The sequence below is a fragment of the Penaeus japonicus genome, unplaced genomic scaffold (genome assembly GCF_977035675.1).
Source record: "Penaeus japonicus unplaced genomic scaffold, GWHDUDI00000001_assembly GWHDUDI00000038, whole genome shotgun sequence".
Classification (NCBI taxonomy): domain Eukaryota; kingdom Metazoa; phylum Arthropoda; class Malacostraca; order Decapoda; family Penaeidae; genus Penaeus; species Penaeus japonicus.
Window position 1 is genome coordinate 17,965,780 of NW_028234440.1, and position 19,907 is coordinate 17,985,686.

The 19,907-nt window shown below is 42.9% G+C and overlaps 2 protein-coding genes across 20 annotated transcripts in view; one reads left to right on the top strand and one right to left on the bottom strand.

Moving 5' to 3' along the window:
* Window positions 1-12,320, top strand: part of Tmf (TATA element modulatory factor) — a 44,421-nt gene extending 32,101 nt beyond the window's left edge. For all 19 annotated transcript variants that reach the window (XM_043007132.2, XM_086532787.1, XM_086532792.1 and 16 more), the window contains 6 exons: window positions 7,990-8,081; window positions 9,025-9,325; window positions 9,578-9,689; window positions 9,891-10,069; window positions 10,344-10,421; window positions 10,530-12,320. In XM_043007132.2, coding sequence (XP_042863066.2) covers window positions 7,990-8,081; window positions 9,025-9,325; window positions 9,578-9,689; window positions 9,891-10,069; window positions 10,344-10,421; window positions 10,530-10,553 — 786 coding nt within the window. In that variant the 3' untranslated portion in view covers window positions 10,554-12,320. The remainder of the gene's footprint in view (window positions 1-7,989; window positions 8,082-9,024; window positions 9,326-9,577; window positions 9,690-9,890; window positions 10,070-10,343; window positions 10,422-10,529) is intronic.
* Window positions 12,321-13,406: 1,086 nt separating this feature from the next.
* On the bottom strand, window positions 13,407-17,463 carry Ahcy (adenosylhomocysteinase). The gene is made up of 6 exons (XM_043007067.2): window positions 17,364-17,463; window positions 16,426-16,598; window positions 16,111-16,281; window positions 15,683-15,871; window positions 14,354-14,569; window positions 13,407-14,239 (listed from the first exon to the last, which is right to left on the bottom strand). The coding sequence occupies exons 1-6, from the start codon at window positions 17,389-17,391 to the stop codon at window positions 13,712-13,714; spliced, it is 1,305 nt and encodes a 434-aa protein (XP_042863001.1). The 5' UTR covers window positions 17,392-17,463; the 3' UTR covers window positions 13,407-13,711.
* Between the last annotated feature and the right edge of the window lie 2,444 nt (window positions 17,464-19,907).

The following is a 19,907-nucleotide window of genomic DNA, read 5'->3' on the forward strand; positions in this document are numbered from 1 at the left end:
CAGATAGCCCTAATAATTAAATCCTGGGTGACTAAGCACTTGTGAATGTCCCCAGCATATCAATGGATTAATCAAACGACTCTCTGAGCCAGAATCAGTATTACACCATATTCTTTGTCTAAGATTCTACAGGATTTGAGTGTGTGTAGCGTTATAAAAGTTCTTACTTTGATGCAACCCAAATATCTGAATATTGGAAAAGTATCAAGACCGCATCAATATTAGATATCTTCACTAATGAACTTCACACCAGACTGTCAATTACGAATCCAATTATTTTTTTTTTAATTTTATTTTTTTATTTTTTTTTTTTGCAAATTCTCATATTAATAATTCCAGAGACTGAATTGAATATGCATAAGTTGCCAGATACAGCATACACTAGCATTTAATCAGGGTGTGTCTACGTTTTAGGAGCAAAGGTGGCCTGTAAGTTATGCAAGAGATAGAAAGTCTAAAGATAGAAAGATCTGCAGGCGTTATGAAATATTTTGTGCACGTCTCACAGATTCACTTGAACTGTTTACATGATCGGGTAAAGTTTATCATTGGCGTAATGGTGTGAAATTTACGAGGAAACATACTAGAAAGGTTGTTACAGACACATATAGTTCTTTAACCCCTAAAGACCATACATGCTAAATTTACTTATACTCGGGTGAAGGCGTGGAGAATGTGAACCACTACTCAACAGGAAGCCAGAAAATTATTATCATTTTTTCAAAGACTTGTGTAGATTTTGACCTGTTGACTCCAAAAATGAAAATGATTTATTGACGTGGGAGTGATTGTTCAGTGTACTTCTGCAACAGATTATAAGACTGTACTTCCTTCATGTGCACAAAGGATGGAAAGATGTATTTCTTTTTTCCTCTCTCTCTCTATTTTAATGCACCGTTAGTTCATCTCATATTTTGTTTTTGGTTTGAATGTATTGGATTTTCTAAAAAGGATGACTTTTGCCACATTTTGTCCAGTGTGTAACAAGCACCTGAGAACCCCTAAAGGACGTGCAGTGCCATCTTACGACCTGAAGCAGAAGTGTACTAAACAGTCACTTCTGAGGAAATGAGTTGCAATTTGGGAATCTACCGGTCAAAATCTACATTATCGTAATGATCGTTGGTGTGTCGATACAGGTTCCACATGTCATCACCTGGGCATGCTATTAGGTAGTATGCACATCCTTTTGGAGTTAATGGGGTTAAGGGTCAATTCCAACCATGGAGATCTAGTGTTGGGAGAAGCAAGGAGAGAGATAGATGTCGGTTGTGAGCTTTATCTGCATGTCAGAGATTTCTTCTTTTGTCTTCAGTTCAGTTCAGACAGATATGCGAAGACGTCGCTTCGCCCGGGCTATATGCTCAAGGCGGCCCGGCCTCTGCCAGCTATGAGTGCTGACTCATCTTATCTAATCTTATCTGATCATCATCGCTGAATTCAATTCAGCTCAGTTCAGAGAGATTTTGCGAAGACGTCGCTTCGCCCGGGTTGTGTGGATGGGGTAGCCCGGTCTCTATTGGCTATAAGTGCTGACTCATCTGATCATCATAACTGAACTTTTACCGTGGCGGTCGGATTGCCTGTAGGCGCTCCAGTTGCCAGGGGGCTAGTGACAGGCATAGCCGTCTAACCAGCCCGGCGGCTGTCGTCTCTGGGCCCTGCCTGAGGAAGCGAGTGTGCTCGCATTCCATCAGGTAGTGCTCTAATTTGGCGTCCGGCGCGCCACAATACTCACAGCGTCGCTCATCTTGCCCAATAGTGGGGATGATTTGCCACGCACAAGGGTAGCCTATTCTCAGTCTGTGCAGACTGACTTCAGCACACCTTGATATTCTGGGAGAGAGTATCAGCGACTCATAGCCTGTGGCGTTTGAGTACCAGCTGGCCGAGGGGGAGGTTCTCGCTTCCTCTCTGTGTCGCTGCAGGGCACCAACCTGCCCTGCAACCATCGTTTTACGCCTAAGCAGTTCCCGGCTAGGATGCACCACAAGATCACTCAAGGGTTTCTTCCTGCCTTCCTCCGCTAACCTGTCAGCTACGTCATTCCCTTCAATACCAACATGGCTTGGGATCCAGTTGATGATGATGCGTCTTCCCTGATCCAGGATTCTCTGAGCAATGGTGAGAATCGAGGTTATCAGGTAAACGTTATCAAGGGGCATGCTTTGTTGCAGGCTGTCAATGGCGGCCCTAGAGTCTGTGTGTATGACAACATGCCCGTCCGTCTGGGCTGCATGGGCTAGGGCTCCCATAATAGCTACTGCCTCTGCCTGGAGCGAGGAGGCATTGTCTGATACCTGCATAGCTTTCTCTATGCCCCTTGCTGCAAAACCGGCGCCTGCAGTGCGGGTGGTGAGGTCTACAGAACCATCCGTGAAGTAGGTTTTACTATTCAGCGGCGTGATTGCTGTAATGTTCCTCTCCGCCTCAGCCTTCAATAGAGGCGGTGAGTACTGCGTTTTTCTTCTTGATAGACTCATGACAGAGAACTCTATCAAGGATCGTGCCCACGGCGGGGCTGAGACATAGTCAGGGTGGGGATGGTCCATGCCCTTACTCAGTAGTGTCTCTTTGAGCTCAAAGCGTTTCAGCACTCTGGTTGTTTGAGACAGCCAGGTGTTGTTAGCAAAGAGTTCTTGGTTTTGTGCAAGCCGACGCTGCACTCTCTGTCTTAGCTGCGAGTCCAGTGGGGACTGTAGGACATTTGCAAGGAACTGGGCCGCCATCTGATCAATCCGGGTGTCCAGGGGAAAGAGTTTGGCCTCCAGGAGGAGGTTAGTAACCTTAGCCCACCCAGGGGCACCCAGAATAATCCTGGCGGCTTCGTTTTGCATTATGTCGAGTCTTTTCCTGAGTCCAGGTTTTACTGTGATCAGGGCGACAGAGGCGTAGTCCACAATGGGACGAACAGCATGCACGTAAAAAGATCTTAGTACGTGGTGTCCAGCCCCTAAGCGCCGCCCAGACAGAGCTCTCATGACAGAGAGCCTTGCCTTGGTCCGGTCTAAGAGATGTTTGATCTCGGAGCGGAAGGTGAGGTTCTTATCGATCCATACCCCCAAGTATTGGTAGACGTGTACCCACTCAAGCTCTAGACCTTGGACTCGCAGTCTTTGATCACAGACATCATGTTTCAGCGCCATTGCCTTCGATTTGGCTGCTGAGATCTTAAGCCCGACTCTGCAGCATTCCTCAGTTATTAGGTCCAGACAACGCTGGGCCTTTCTGACTGGATTCACATTTCTTCTCCCAGTGGAGATAATTGCTAGATCATCTGCATATGAAATGATCGTGCACCCCACTGGGAGTGGAATGTCGAGAATGTTTAACATGAGGATGTTGAACAGGGCCGGGCTAAGGACCCCTCCTTGAGGGGTGCCATTCTCCAGAGGCAAATGCCTGGAAAGGTGACCTTGGAACTTCACTCTGGCAGTTCTGTTCCGAAAGTAATCGCCAATCCAGGCAAGCAGCCTGCCTTTGATTCCCTTGCGGATCAGGATCTCCTGAATGGCTAACGGGTTTGCCAGTTCAAAAGCCTTCTCCAGGTCAAGGAAGACAATGACAGCGCTGCTGCTGCTGACAGTGCTCAGTAAGGTGGCCATGCTGTGGGTAGTGCTCTTGCCCCTTGTGAACCCGTGTAGGTGTTCATGTGGAGGTCCCAGCTTCCATTGGAGCCGATTCAGTACCATTTTCTCTGCTGTCTTTCCTAGACAGCTAAGCAGGGAGATGGGGCGGTACCGTCCCGGCTCCTTTGGTTTGGGGACGGGAATTATATCAGCCCTCTTCCAGCACTGTGGCAGTGAGGAAGTTTCCCAGGACTTGTTGATGAGATGCAAAAGTGCAAGCTCACCTTCATGTCCTAGGTGGGAGATGATGGGGTGGGAGATCCCATCGCAACCCGGGGCTGACCGGGAACTGGTCTTGTATGTTCGCCGTAATTCCCTCAGAGAGAACATGGCATCTGTATCATCAGGCTCGACCGCCTTTTCTCTGATGAGGGCATGCCTGCCTGGAAGCAGTTGTTCTTGGCATGCCCTCAGCTCTGCTGGTAGTCCGACGCTACTTGTTCTAGCAGAGAACTCGAGTGCCAGTCTCTCCGCCTCCGACCGCGGGTCATGGTGGGTCTTTTTGGGGGCTGAGCGATTCGTGGCCCGTCTGATACGGTTCCACAATTCTGAAAGGGAGGTTTGGTAGCCAAAGGACTCACACCACTCCAGCCACTTTTCCTGCTTTAACCTCTTAACAGTTTCCTGAGCATCCCTGAGAGCCTCTCTTAGAAGAGTGTGGTTCTCGGGAGTTCTCTGTCTGCGAAAGTGTCTTCTGCACATATTGATTCTGTGGTTGACCTCCTTAATCTCATCATTGTAGTACCAGGCGTCCTTGAAACACCTGGACCACTGACGAGTTTTGGGGATGGTTTCTGAGGCTGCCTCGTCTATGGCATTTACTAGTCTGGCCTCAAGTATATCCACATTATCATTAAGTGAGGAGTCACTGGTTCTGAGGCACTTGGCCAGAGCTTCCTGGAAGGCTTTCCAGTTGGCTCTTTCCACCTTCCATCGAGGATTGTGCTGGGGCATGGGTGCCGGGCCAGCATCCAAGATGGTGGTGACTATCCCATAATGATCGCTCGTGGCAGTGTTGTCCACAGACCAACTAATTCTCTCGACCAGGGCCGCAGTGACAAAGGTGAGGTCAAGGACCCCCCCGCCAACATGCGTAGGCTCCTGGCTGTTGAGAAGAGCAATCTCTGGGCATGACTCTAGCACCTCGGCTATATGGCAGCCTGCCATATCACGTCTCTGAGTGGGAGCCAGTATGGGGTGGTGGGCATTAAAGTCCCCCCCTATGAGAATTAGCTCATGTGCTGCAGCAGCACAGGCTTCACTGATATCTAAGCCCCTACAGTTTGGCCTACTGTATACATTGTACAGCTTGAGAGGACCCCCGGCCAAATGGATCTCAACAGCAAGGGATTCGACACCTTCTCCGCACTGCCCAGGATCGGCAATCAGGGAGCAGGGGATAGTCGACTTCACAAGGGTAATCAGGCCTCTGGTACCTTGCGTACTCGGTAGCACAAAGGGATGATATCCCGAGAAGCGTACAGATTCCCCTGTTAGCGTCTCTTGGAGCATGACAACATCAATGTTCCGAGATCGCACGATCGCGTGGAGAAGGGCGGCCCTAGGGGAGAAGCTGTTGATGTTCCACTGCAGTATGCTTAAGTTAGTGGCCATAGTGCTTGTCTGCGTTCACTAAGTCATTGACGTCAAGGTATTCGGTCTCTGTGTCCGACGCCCCCGTGTGGGTAACGTCAGACATTTCGGAGTCTGACAACTCCTTGGTGAGTTCCACACTGAGTGTGATTTCCTCACTTGACTCGTCGCTGTCGTCAGGACAGGTCGAGTTGGAAGGGCTGGGTCTCCTGGGAGGTGGAGTATTCCTGGTCGCCTTGGCCTTCTTTTTGGGTGGCCGTGGCTTCCTCACCCTTTGGGGTTTGGGCGCAGGCTCTGCCAGTGTGGTCTTGGCCGCAGGTTTGTCGGGGAGACAGGTCTCGCCCTGAGTTGGGGTGGGAGAAGGAGTCTCGCCCTGAGTTGGAGGAGGAGTTGTGGCCTTGGGCCTCATGTCCTTTTCCTTCAGGGCATTGACGGTCTGAGTCATTGCCGTCATGGCTATCTCGACTGCCTTCTCCGTCTCCTCGCTGGTCCTTCCCAATGCTGTCGCAACTGCTGTGACAACTGTCTTCAGCAGGAGCGTCAAGTCCTTCTCTGTGAACAAAGTCGGACTCTCCGCTCTTGGGGTAGCCTTTGAGGTGTTCCCAGAACCCTTCCGGGTCTGTTTCCGACTTGGAACATCCACCAGCACCGGGAACTCTTTTGTGTTGGAGGCGTCCGGTGCTGGTTTCGCTTTGGGCGGTGCTTCCTTCCTCTTAGGAGGGGGGGGAGCCCTTACCCCTTTGTTCTGCCCCCAGACATACGTGCCTAGAGGGGCGGGAACAAAGTCTGGTCGTTTTGCAACGATCTCTTGCCGCTGAAGAGCCTCTTCCTTTCTGACAGAACATCCGAGGCTCCAGTCGTGGTGTTTTTTATGGCAGTTTGGGCACTTGGCAGTGATGTCTCGCTTGCCATCTTTGTGTGCTTTGAGACACACCTCAGTTCTGTGTGCCTGACTACAGACACCACATTTCGGCTTTGCAGAGCAAGTGGCATTGTGGTGTCCGTACTTCTGGCACGTGAAGCATCGGAGCGGGTCTGGGATGTATGTCCTGAGTCTGTAAGAGCCCCAATTGCCAAGATCCAAGGACGCAACTGGAGCTCCCTCCAAAGTGACCAGGACTTGTCTGGTTGGGTGCTTCCCTTTCAAAAGTCGAGAAGCACCCACCACCTTGGAATGTGCGGTGATGACCTCGAGGTCATACATCAGAGGAAAGCCAAGAAGCACCATCTTGGACTTCCTCTCTTCCTCACCTTCCGCCCATCCAGGAGCTTGTCAGTCTTCTGGAGGAAGGTGAGGGTGGCTTGGTCCTTTGGAACGATTATCATGCCATTGTCTCTGGCAATTCTAATCGTCAGACGGCACTGTCTCTGGGTTTCCAGAGCCCGTACCATCTGGTAGGCATTGTCGAATCCTTCCGGTTTAGGAGGAACCCTAAACTGGGGGAACCGACTTGGGGCTGCAGACTCGCCCTCTGAGTCCGAAGCCGTCCGAGGTCGTTTGCCTCTTCTCCGAACCGACGCCGGAGTTTTGCCAGTGGGGCCAGTAGGGTTGGAGGGTCCTGTCTGGCTTCCATTTTTTGTTTGACTTCTCGTCTGGACCGACGCCAGAGATTTGTCAGAGCCTGGGGTTGGTTTGGAGGGTCCAGCCCGAGGTACTTGGGTGGGTTTTTCCTGGACCGACGCCAGATCCCTGCCCATCTTTTCCCTTTTGTCATCAAAGCCCTCGAAGGGGTCTAAGGTGACAGCCTTTGTCATCTTCATGCAAGGTTCGTCAACAGGGATGTCAGTCATGGGTTTACGAGTTATGGATGCCATGTAATAAGCGGTTCGTTTCATCCTCCCACGCCCCCACCCACCACGGAGTCCAACAAGGGGAAGCTTTGTATGAGTCCATGCTCAGGAGCCACAGGGGTGGTGGGAGGATATACGCAACCCCGGCCTCGCGTTAATGGCACTCTCAAGACCATGCGATTGCCTGCAAGGCAGGAGCTACTTGACCCTAGCCTAGCTCACAAGAGAGACCAGCCGATTGACCTAACCGAGTCGAGATCAGGCCACCCGTCTTGCTGGAATAGAGGACCAAAGAGGCGTGTTGCTAGCCGCAGGGCGTACTCATACACGGCATCGCTCAACCTCCAGGACTCCCGTCTCCCAGCGCACAGGGGCACCACGCACGGCAAACACGTGGGTAGGTGTAGGCCCCCTTGGGGGGAGGACCAGGGGGGGTGCGACCCCACCTACTAGATCAGCACCTAGGAACACTTAGTCATCCCTCCTCAGAGAACCCACCGCTAGAAGGTCACCTCAACGGGACAGAGAGACTGGCCAAATTCAGAGCGGGCTTGTCCAAGAAAGGAGTTCAAGCCCCCGCGCCACGACAAGGTGGTTCCTTGGCGGGGGTCTTTTGTCTTCTTTCCTCTTCCACCTCTCCTCTTTTTTTTCTTCTTCTTTTTCTTCTTTTTCATCCTCTTCTTTTATTTTATTATCATTTTTGTTGTTGTTGTTCCTCTTTTTCCTATTCCCCTTTGTCTTTGTCTTCTTCTTTCTCTTCCACTACTCTTTTTTCATATTATTCTTATTCCTATTCTTATTCTTTCTCTTCCTTTTCCTTTATCTCTTCTTCTTCCTCCCCCTCTCCCTCCACCTCCTCCTCCTCCTCCTCCACCTCCTCCTCCTCCCTCTACCTCATTCCTTTTCTTTTTCTCCTTTTTCTTTCCTCTTTTCTTTTTTTTTTCTCATCTCTTTCTCTCTCTCTCTCTCTCCATAGGTGGCCAACTTACAAGCTGAAAACACGAAGCTTTCCTCCGAGCTGGAAATCCTCACTTCGAAAATGAACTCGTTGGCGGAAACGCGATCCAAGTAAGTGGCAGTTTTGTTTACTTCTCGTATCTTTGTCTGTTTATTTTGTATTTTGCGATGTGTATGGGGAAGCCGATGTTGATTTGCTTGCTTGTAAGTGTGTCCAGAGGTTGTTTTGCATAGCTGATAGAGGTTTGGGTACAAGCATACATGCAAGCAAAGATTTATTTTTTCTAGTTTGTTTTTTGGGGAGTATATGCAGACAGGCACAAGCTCACATGCACATGCACCCATATATGTGCACACAAATGCACACACACTCTCACAAATGTACACACAATTATACACACATGCAAACATGCACACACTCGCACAAATATACACACATGCATGCACACAAATGTACATACAAATGTACACACACATGCACACAGACTTGCACACATGCACAAACAAGTACACACAAGTACATGCACACAAACACACACACATGCACACAAATATACACACATGCACAAAAATGTACACACAATTGTACACACACATGCACACACTCACACAAATATACACACATGCACACAAATGTACATACAAATGTATACACACATGTACACAGACTTGCACACAAGTATACACACATGCACACACATGCACAAACAAGTACACACAAGTACATGCATACACATTTACACACATGCACACACACACACACACACACACACACACACACACACACACACACACACACACACACACACATATACACACACACACACATACACACATACATTTATATATTACTTTTAACCAAAAATACAACAGGGAATTGTATTTTTCATGAAATTTGAATACCATTATCTATATTTATGTATGTATATTTTGAGAGAGAGAGAGAGAAAAAGAGAGAATATGTGTGTTATAGATGCATAAGTCTAATGGTCTATTGCACTAGAGGCTATTGGCTATCCAGTTCATTTTTAATTGATTTGAGTCTACTTCACAGAGAGAACACCCAAATACTAGCCCTCAAGACATCCTTTGCCGACGAGATCCGGGAAGTGAAACGGGAGAGAGACAGCCTGGAGCAGCAGCTGGAGATCGAGAAGACGGCACTGACGGCAGAGAAGAAGAAAACGTCGGCCCTTCAGGAGCAGGTGAAAGAACGCGACCGCAAGCTGATCCAGGCGGCGAGCGGCGCGGGGGAGAGTCGCACGAGCACTCCTCGCTCCTCCCCAACCCCTTCTCTGTCTCGCCTGTCCATGACCGGCTCTCTGAACGAGTCCTTCTCCGGATCTCAGTGGGGGGTAGGTCGTGGTGGAGGAAAGGATTCCCTGTTCATGTGTTGCTGTTTGTTTTGTTTTGTTTTTGCCTGTGTTTTGTTTCTTCTTTTCTTTTTCATTTCTCATTTGTGTTATATGAGTTTTCTCACGTGCCTTCCTTTTGCTTTCCTTCCATCTCATGTGAGTCTAGTCGCTGTCTCTCAGCGGCAATTATAAAACCTGTACTTGATAATCACTACTTGCTGATGAATGTAACGTTCTCCTTGTGCATTGCAGGATGAAGTGTTCGAGTCAGGATGGTCCCGGGGAACATCCCTCTATGAATCCATGAGAGGAAATGCCACTGCGACAGTCGAGGCTCTTACTTCACAACTACGGCAGAGAGAAGGTGGGATATTTGTCTGTGATTTTATTTACTTTCTTTTCACTTTTTAGCAGTCTCTGTGCCTGTGTTGAGAGATTGTTTTGAATTGTATCATATCTTCACTTTTGAATGAAATAATGCAAAAAAAAAAAAAATCCAAGCCTCATGAAATTCCACCCCTAATGCATGTCCTGCAATCCACCTAATTCAATATAAAATCTTCAGGCGAGGTCCACCACCTTCACAGCGAAGTAACAAGATATGAGGCTCAGCGTGAATCCCTGGCTCAAGAGCTCGTCTCAATGACAAGGCAGATCGAAACACTCCAAACCAAAGTGCAGGACTTTGAGAGACTCAAAGCACAATATACAGACATGGAGCAAAAATACAATGCTCTATTGCAGGTGAGTCTTCAAGGGATATGTGTACAAGATGCAAGAAGTTGGATTAGTTCCTGTATAGATTGTTCAGTTTTGTGTATGAGCATTATGATATAAGAAGATGCCATTTAAATTAAACTTCTGTTAATTTATAGAATTCTTATTTTCATATTTCTTAGACCAAGAAAATCTTTCACCATCAACCAATGCACTGAGAGAGTAACCCTTTTCTTCTTCTTCTCTTCCATTACACATAAATGTAATAGTATGAGTGATATTGATTGTATTATCTCAACAGATGCACGGAGAGAAGGTGGAGGAGGTGGAGGAGCTGCGTCTCGACTTGGCAGACGTGAAGGAGATGTATAAGGCTCAGGTAAGAATCGGGTTGGTAAATGAGATAAGAACACATTCGAAGTAGATATCAAGGAAGGAAGTCGAATGTTATTTTAATTACTGAGACCCTGTTTATTTTTTATTTCAGATCGATGCCCTCCTCCGACAATAAAACAAAGTCGCTAAGAAAGAGAGAGAAGCAACAGAAGGAGTGACAAATATCATCCTGTTTCTCAGTGCAATATTACACAGATCAGCTCCTCTACATTTTCAGAAGAAAAAAATTGCGGCTTGGTCCTTTGACGAGTCAGTTGAAGACAAAAACTGGTTGTGTACGCACGTTGATTTCATATTAACTGTGTGCCATATTTCACTGTGAGAGAATACATCACTTTTCTTCTCTTTTTTTTTTTTTTTCTTTTTTTCTTTTTTTTCTTTTTTCTTTTTTTTTTCTTGTTTGATTTGTTTTTGTTGTTGTTTTTCTGTACATACTTAAATGCCATAGAGAACACAGTTATGCACAGTTTGATTGTATATTTTGATACTATGTATATAATGAAATATTTATTTGTTTTTTATTTATGTATGACGATGTTCTATTCGCAGCAAAAGAAAATTGGCTGTCCTTGTATTGTTAGATTTTAAGATGCTCATCATCATTATATTTTTATTTATAGATTTCTTCCTTAAAAAAATCTGGATAAGTTCGAGATGTGTTGTTAATTCTTATGGATGTATGGTTATCCATTTTGAAATTATTTATGATGGTGAAAGTGCTTGAGACTTGGCTAAAAATAAATAGTTGTAAATCTACATACGATATCTCAACAGGGTCGGAAATTTGAATGTTTCCTCTCTTTTTCTTTTTTTCTTTTTTTTTCAGAATGTAAGAAGTGCTCATATACCAAGCGCTACTTTTTCTATTTAGGCAGATACAGTATCTACATCATCATCATTTTTATATCAGTGTCACTTCTCAAGACTTTTGGTCCCGGTATGATTTCAGTTATAAAAAGTCATGGCTGGCTGTAAAAAATTCTTGAGACTCCTACTTAATATCAGGAACAATCACCCGTGGTTAGAAAGTTTGAGCAATAATTGTCGTTACCAATCACAATCCATTGAAATCGACTTCATTCTCACTGGCATCTTGACTTGGTCTTGGCAGAAGAGACCAAAAAAAAAATTTGCTTTTGTTTTTTGTTTTTTAATCAGCATAATGAGATTACCATGGACACTAAGATTGATTTATTCTTTATTCATTATAAGGCAAAATTTATAGGAGCATTCCTCTAGTTCAGAAAAGTCCATTCATCATGTTTCATTTAATCTTTTCATTAAACGAAAAAGATCATGTGATAAGATTTTTTTTTTTTTTTTTTTTTTAAGACTTTGTGATCTTTGGGTTTTGTTTAGATTGGTAATTCTTTGCACTAAAATGTTATCAGGGTATAACACATAGATTGATAATGAAAGTTGTCTTCTGTTCCATCCTGTTTATTACCTTTACCTGGTAAACAGATGTACATCTAATGGTACTTTTTGAGTAAACCAAATTGTAATATTGAAACAGCACAAATGTTGTATGATATTCCAGATATAGTTTTTATATATAATGTATTTCCTTATCTCCATCCATATAGTGGTGTTTATGGGCTAAGGTTATATATGTACGTTGCATTATCTTCCTGCCAGCTATGTAGTTGAATATCTACTTCTGTAATTCCACATATTAATTGAAAAACTTCTGATGTGATGCAAATTGTATGAACATATTGACTTAAAAAGTATATTTATTTTCTCTTTCAAGAATTGTGTAGAGTGTTTCAGAGGAATATTATATTGTTTTAGAGCATATATTAATTTTTTTGTATGAAGAAAAAGTATAAACACAATTAGTGTGAATTTTAAATGCATATTTAGTAAAAGAATTTCCACACGTCTTGTTTTATTTGCAGTCTTTATTACCTTTTAACCCATTAGCAGCGGATGGCATGATTTGCTGCCAAGGCAGAGTCAGTCATAGACGCAGATGGCACCGTGCCAGACAATGTAAACCCACCATCCTACTGCATACATATTTTATTAAAACCGCGACCAATGGGTTAAGAATCTATTTTCTATGAAATTATATCCAAATTTTGAGGCCCCATCCACACAATCAGATTGTGCTCACCGGTTCCATCTAATCAGATACACTTGTTAAGTTATTCTCACCATGAACTCCCCAAGTTATGGGTATGGACATTTCAGTGCTTTTTACTTATGACATAAATCACATCATTAATTCCTCTCCCCATCATCAAAACTAGAGAATCAGAAAGTGATTTGGTAACAATGCTCATCAGGCATTTTCCAGTTGTCTGGACAGCCTGAAGGATAAGATGGCATTTCCATCTTCATTCATAGATCTGTGATTTTGAGATCCTAGATAGCCATTACATTACTTTTTGTAATGATTGTGCAATTAAAGTAATAACAGTGTAATTCAGTTGCAAAATATGAATACTTATTCTACCCTTACTCTTATGGCATTTAAATATTTTTTTTCTTACTCCCCACCTCTTTTTTTTTTTTCCCAAAAATCTTGTCTTTCTTCAGTCTTTCCTGCCATTGTTCTACCCCTTTTTATAGACTTGGTGTCCACCTTTGGCTTTTCATATATTTAATATCTACTATTTATATGCTTCTGATTGAAGGATATCCCAAGTCTAGATCTAACAAAGCTTTATTTTGAAATAAACTTACCTATTAATGCCAGATGACATGACAAGACAAGCTGAAAATTCAAACAGCTGATACATGACAAGACTGATACTCAAGATTATCATTTCATAGGCTACTGTCATAAAGCTCCCTTCATTTTTTCTTCTGGTTCTTGTCATGTTGCACAGTGATTCATGGTGTACTATCAAATGGAATTTATGATTTCCAGTTCTGTTATCTTTCAAGGCAGGTTAACAAGGAACAAATATTTATGAATCTATACAAAGTATACAGAACATGGGTGTAATAAAATAAATACTTACAAAAATTGTTTATTCATCAAAGTTTAACAACTTTGACCTTCATTCCAGCATACACTCATCAAACTCATTCACACAGCTGTATCACCCAAAGAGCTAGAAGGGCTTGAAATTCTGTAGGGTGCCATTGTAAACTTTCTTCTTGCAAGGCATCCATTGCTGTTAACTGACTATCATTCCAAGATCCCTTAAGCTCAAAATAGACAATTCTGAAATCAAATTTCACCGAGGAAAAAGGACTAGCACAAAACAAATTTACAAATTTAAAGACTTGGGCTTTACAACAGAATTGTACTTAGGGAATTTAATAACGATAATGCTCTGGCTTGAAAGGTCCCTCTGCAGGTAGTCCCAAGTACTCAGACTGAGCCGAGGACAGCTTGGTCAGCTTGACGCCAAGGTGGTCGAGATGGAGACGGGCCACCTCCTCATCAAGCTTCTTGGGCAGGAAGTGAACACCAATAGGATATTGGCCAGGCTTGGTCCACAGCTCAATCTGGGCCAGGACCTGGTTGGTGAAGGAGTTGGACATCACGAAGGAGGGGTGTCCCATAGCACAGCCAAGGTTGACCAAGCGACCTTCGGCCAGGAGGATGACGTGGTTTCCATTCTTGAGGAGGTACCTGTCAACCTGGGGCTTGATGTTCACCTTCTCGACACAGTTGTCGTCGAGCCATTTCACGTCGATTTCAATGTCGAAGTGGCCAATGTTGCACACGATAGAGTCGTCCTTCATGGAGTTGAAGTGCTCAGCTGTGATGATGTCACGGCAACCGGTCGTGGTCACGAAAATGGATGCACCCTGCTTGATGGCTTCCTCCATGGTGGTTACCTATTAGAGAATAACAAATCAAATTAAATTAAACCCACAAGTCAAAAAGTTTCTGAACATCTTCCAGCTGTTCCAATGTCTAAATACAATCCTTGAAGAGAGGAAACAGCTTACCTGGTAACCTTCACAAGCTGCCTGAAGAGCATTGATGGGGTCAATTTCAGTGATGATGACACGAGAGCCGAAAGCCTTGAGAGACTGTGCGGAGCCCTTGCCTACATCACCATAACCAGCCACAACACAGGTCTTGCCAGACAGCATGATGTCTGTGGCACGCTTGATGCCATCGGTGAGAGACTCACGGCAACCGTAGAGGTTGTCGAACTTGCTCTGCAAAGATAAAATTACACAATTTTACTCATTTCATAAATTTTCTAAACTTGCTGAAAAAGCTTGTTTGCTTGTCCGCTAGAACATGCTTTGAAATTACATACAATTAACTTGGTCTTCCTGATTATTTATAAAACTTCACTTGCAAACATTCATGCATCTTCATCAACATTTTAAAAGGGAATAATATACATAAGTAATGTATTTACCCTTATATTGCAAGGGGATACTTTGTTTGAATGAATAACAAGGGAATTATGTTGAAATCATTAACTCTTACATTGCATCATTATATAAAAGAACTTGGGGATACATCCATACACATTTTTTTAAAATCTATTAATGAAAAATCTACCCTTAAAAAATGGTAGACTCTTAACTAGAAACTGATGATAGTTTTTGGCAAATCATTTATGGCTGAACACATTTTATAAATGAAAATATGGTTTTAAGTTTAATAACTGCAAAATGAAGTTTACTTCTGATATCTACAGTAAACTAACGGAAATGTCAGTTACATATAACTTCAGTCAACTACAAGTTTTATAAACAATACATACACATCTGCAAACATTTATCACAGATAAGCAACCAATACCATGAATGGTTTCTTGCTTAACTCAACCAGGTATAAGATACTTCATGTAATCTTAACAATTGTAGACAAGTCAATATAAAAAAAAATATAGTATTTTAAGATATCGAATTAAGATCTAATGAAATGACAATTTGTTAATCCCCATTTTTTTTCTCTCTTTTTTTTTTGTCGCCATTGTCCTTGAGCACATGTTGCTCCAATATTTTGCTCTTAACTCAATGATGACGGTGTGTCACACCCGTGTGACATGGCTAAATGCCTGATGACAGGGGTGACACACCAGTGTGACTTTCCCGATGCAATATTGCATAGGCCCGGCGTAGGGGGTTGCCACTTCTTGCTAGGCCCGTCGGGATTGGGTTAAGAGTTTAGGAAGAAAAAAAAAAAAAAAAAAGTTTTCCTCATCTTACACAGTCACGATCCATTCTAAAATTGTCATTTCAACCTACTCTACTTTCCGAGAACGATCTCGGAAAACACCCTATTCCAGATTACAAGAACAACCACACACGTACCTTGGTAACGGAGTCGTTGACGTTGAAGGCAGGGACCTTGAGCTTGCCCTCGCGCATCATCTTGTACAGGTTGTGCACTCCCGTGGTGGTTTCCTCGGAGAGACCCTTGATGTCGGCCAAGAGCTGGGGGTACTTCTCGTGAACGAGGTTGGTCAAGTCGCCACCGTCATCGAGGATCATGTTCAGGGGCTAGGAAACGGAAAAGGAGATTACATTAAAAAATAACTATAAAAATTATAATAGAATAATGATGAGAATCTTATATGGTCTTACTTTCATCTAAAGAATAAATCAAATTCAAACTCACACCCAATGGCTTGTCAAATAATAATGGTCATATTTGAATTCTAAATCTCATACTCTATATTTGCAAAAAAAATAAATAAAATATTTGCAACATGCACACACAATCTCCCAAGCACCCTTACCTTGCCGTCGGGGAAATAGATGGTCTGCTCGATGCACCAAATGTATTCTTCGTCGGTTTCACCCTTCCAGGCGTACACGGGCACGCCGGTCTTGGCAATGGCAGCGGCAGCATGATCTTGCGTGCTGAAGATGTTGCAAGAAGACCACTGAACCTCTGCGCCAAGTTCGGTCTGCGGGTGGGGAATTTTTAAAAAATCAACATCGGCTTTCTTATAATTTACATCCAACTACATGGAAATCAACAAAATATCAGATTAGGAACGGCTAAAACAGAACCAAAGAGGCAACGTCATCAAAGGACGCTTGCTACTTACGAGGGTCTCGATGAGCACTGCAGTCTGGATGGTCATGTGGAGGCAGCCAGCGACGCGAGCGCCCTTCAGGGGCTTCTCGGCGCCGTACTTCTGGCGCAGGCTCATGAGCCCTGGCATCTCCTTCTCGGCCATGACGATCTCCTTGCGGCCGAAGTCGGCAAGGTTGATGTCGGCTGAAGAGATTTTCAAAGTTAGGATTGAACTGCAACTTATTCTTAAAATAACTGGAGCACATGTCTCAAGTACTATCTATTTTAAGAAGATGTTTTCTATGAGTTTCCTTTAATTAATTGCTCTTCATGAAAGCCTGAATTCCTTGCAAGTCCATGTTAGCAACTGACAAAGTCCCTGAAATTTGTTTTGATTGCAAAAAAAAAAAAAAAAATTAGATCAATCCTTCACTAATGCTTCATGTTCAAAAACAACAAACTATGAATATTAATGCCCAGCACTACCCGGCTAAACAAGGCCTCCACCCCGTAAAGATCTGCAAGGTCACATCCCACAAACAAACAAACAAACAAACCAAGTCCAAAGATCATAAAACTCGCGGTTTTTCAAATTTCGAACAAAACAAGGAGCAGGTATCAACAGTCATCATCAACGCAGCAAACACACCTTCTTGCATAGACCTACATCACCCCCAGGTGTTGCAGGGCGTCTCCCCCAATACCCACACCAGCTGGGAACACTCCTGCAATCCCGCAATCAGCTGATAAGGCCGTGAAAGGGTTGAAAGGCGAGTCCCAGGGAGCGAAAGCCATCCCGCGGCGCCGCCATGCCATGCCACGCCAGGCAGGCCGGTCCGGCGTGACACCCATGCCTCCGGGCCTGTCATCGCCTGTCCTCCCCTCCCCCCCTTCCCCCTGGCACTGTCAGTCACCTGCGCATTGCCACCGGACAAGGCACACCCACTGCAATGCCGAAGAGACACCCACCGACTTTGTATGCTGGCTTGGAAGTCATGGTGGATGGTGTTCGATCCGGCGGTAGTTCACTCAAGGAGAAGGTCTGACTAACAGGGAACGATCTGCCGGATTCGCGCCTTTTTATACACGGCGGACCTCGAGTTGCCAGTGCGGAGGTTATCAGTTACCGGTGTCTGTTAAGTGTTTTTTTTATTGTTTTTGAATCGTTGATAGCTATTGATATTTGTGTTACTATCATTCAGGGGTTTTGGTTTTGATGAATGTACAGAAAAATAGGACTGGTATTCTTGAGAATGATATATATGTATCAACCTTGTATTTTGGTTACATCACTGAGTTACCGAGTTATCATTTTCATATTGAATCGTTCATATATCTATTATTTAAATAAATACATGTCATACGGCAATATATATCATGCACTCTGAAGAGGAAGAAGAAGAAGAAGAATATATTTTAGACAATTAAAATATATATATGTAAGATTATATACACCGAATTTACATGAGAAATTATCAGAAGACAAAAAATAAAGCCTTATCAAATGTTACTATGAGCGATAAAGCTGCGTTTAGTAACAGGATAAGTGTAATTTTCCGTCACCAAGTCAATACATAACAATATAAATCTTACATGTTCGTGCATACAGATATGAAATATATAAATATATATTATTAACGGTGAAAGAAACACATATATGTATATGAAAATGATAACGACATAAAGCCCCGATACTGTTAATAGATATGCTTATCAATCTACCTGTTCAATAGGTACATAAAAAAAAAACTTAATTCGTTTACAAAAAGGTATGTTTACCATGATTTTTTATACATATAATATGATTTACTTACAGTTTCTGTAATATCTAAAACATATACTGTGGAACATCTTAGAATTTACAAAAATAACCGGTGTTATTTTACGAAGAAAAGAATACTAATAATTCGAGCCGTGAAAAGTTCAAGGTTTGTATAGTGTCTCGAAACATAAGATTCCATTGGATCAAGGTTGAAAAGATTCTAAAACTGTTTATCTTTCCATTATAGAAAATCGATTCAAAATTCGCGTGCTAAGCAATGTCATGTAAGAAGGATTGTGAATGATTTTGTATCACATGCGCGCAATTAGGAATTTTCTTTGGAGTAAAGATAGCAATTCAATTTTTTGGGGAAAAAGAGAAACAAATAAACCAGACATATTTAAGTTTCATTCAGTATTTTTCCTCAGTTATCTTTGCAAGTTATTACTATTGAATGATCAAAGTGTTTCGTCAGTAGGAAATACAAAGATTAAATATCATGAAAGTTTTAATCAAATTAATATAACCGGCGTTCCTTATTGCGTGGAAGCAGTGCTACCAATTGTTCCTAATTCATAAACGCTTCTGTTAATTTGCAACCCTTGGATATTCTGATGGATTCCCAATTCAATATCCCTTAAAAATATATGGATAAAAGGATGATGTATAGATCTGACATTTTCATGAAATCTGGATACATAGATGTTTTGAAACAGCTAGTCAAGAGATAAAAAAAAATTAATAATGTATGGCTCGTATTTCCTCAAAGCACTGATTTAAAGACACACTATTTCATGGCAAGTCGAAAAGAGGTCATGAGGGAAGGTCAACTGCACATTTACCTATACCATTGCTCTGTCCATGGAAAGACGAGAAACAATATTAATATGTGGACGTTTTCTTTGAGAGATGTTCCTGAAAAAAAAAAAAAAAAATGTGGGCTTGAGTCTTCAAGTACAAGATGTCCTGGCCCGGATGTGAAATGTGAAAATACTAAGGTTAAAAAGGGAATGAATACCATGGCTTGACCAGTGAGAGAGATATGGAAAGTTTTTAAGTGAAAACAATACTTGAAAAAGGCAGTCATGAGCTGACGTCACTTTTGATATTCCTTTTGATATTTTTTTCATAAAATCGATAACTAATAGCATGGTAGGAGTTAACATTATTGCAAAATTTCACTAAATCACCACATTTAAATGAACAGATGAAGACGCCACATGGAGACTATAAATATTTCATATTACCAAAAATATCGGCTGACTGCACCTGCGCAATTAAAAAAAAACATCTTAATTAGTTCCAAAAGGATATGATACAAATATCAATCATAACTTATGAGAAAACAGTAGTAGGGACGCCCATGTACCTATTTGTAATTTGCCAAAACACTAGACTAACGAAATACTATAATATTTATGAGATGGTTGATTTTTTTGGCGCCAAATCCATTAAGAAAAAGGAGATCTTTAGTCCCTTATAGAGTCCTTCTGAAAATGACCTCTTGTCTGGAAACCTTTTGCCTAAATCTACCATCAAATAACACCCTGGTTCTGAAATGCAAGTATGTTTATCCCATTCCAAAGATGGTAGAATTATTTTCAGACTGATTAAGATTCTGTCTGAACTATTTGTATAAACCCTTTAGTCGCATAAATTCGATGGAACATGTAGTAGGAAGTAGTTAAGAGTTTAACAATTTACATCTACAACAATGGTAGTGTCATGTATCTGTGTCATGTGTCATATAT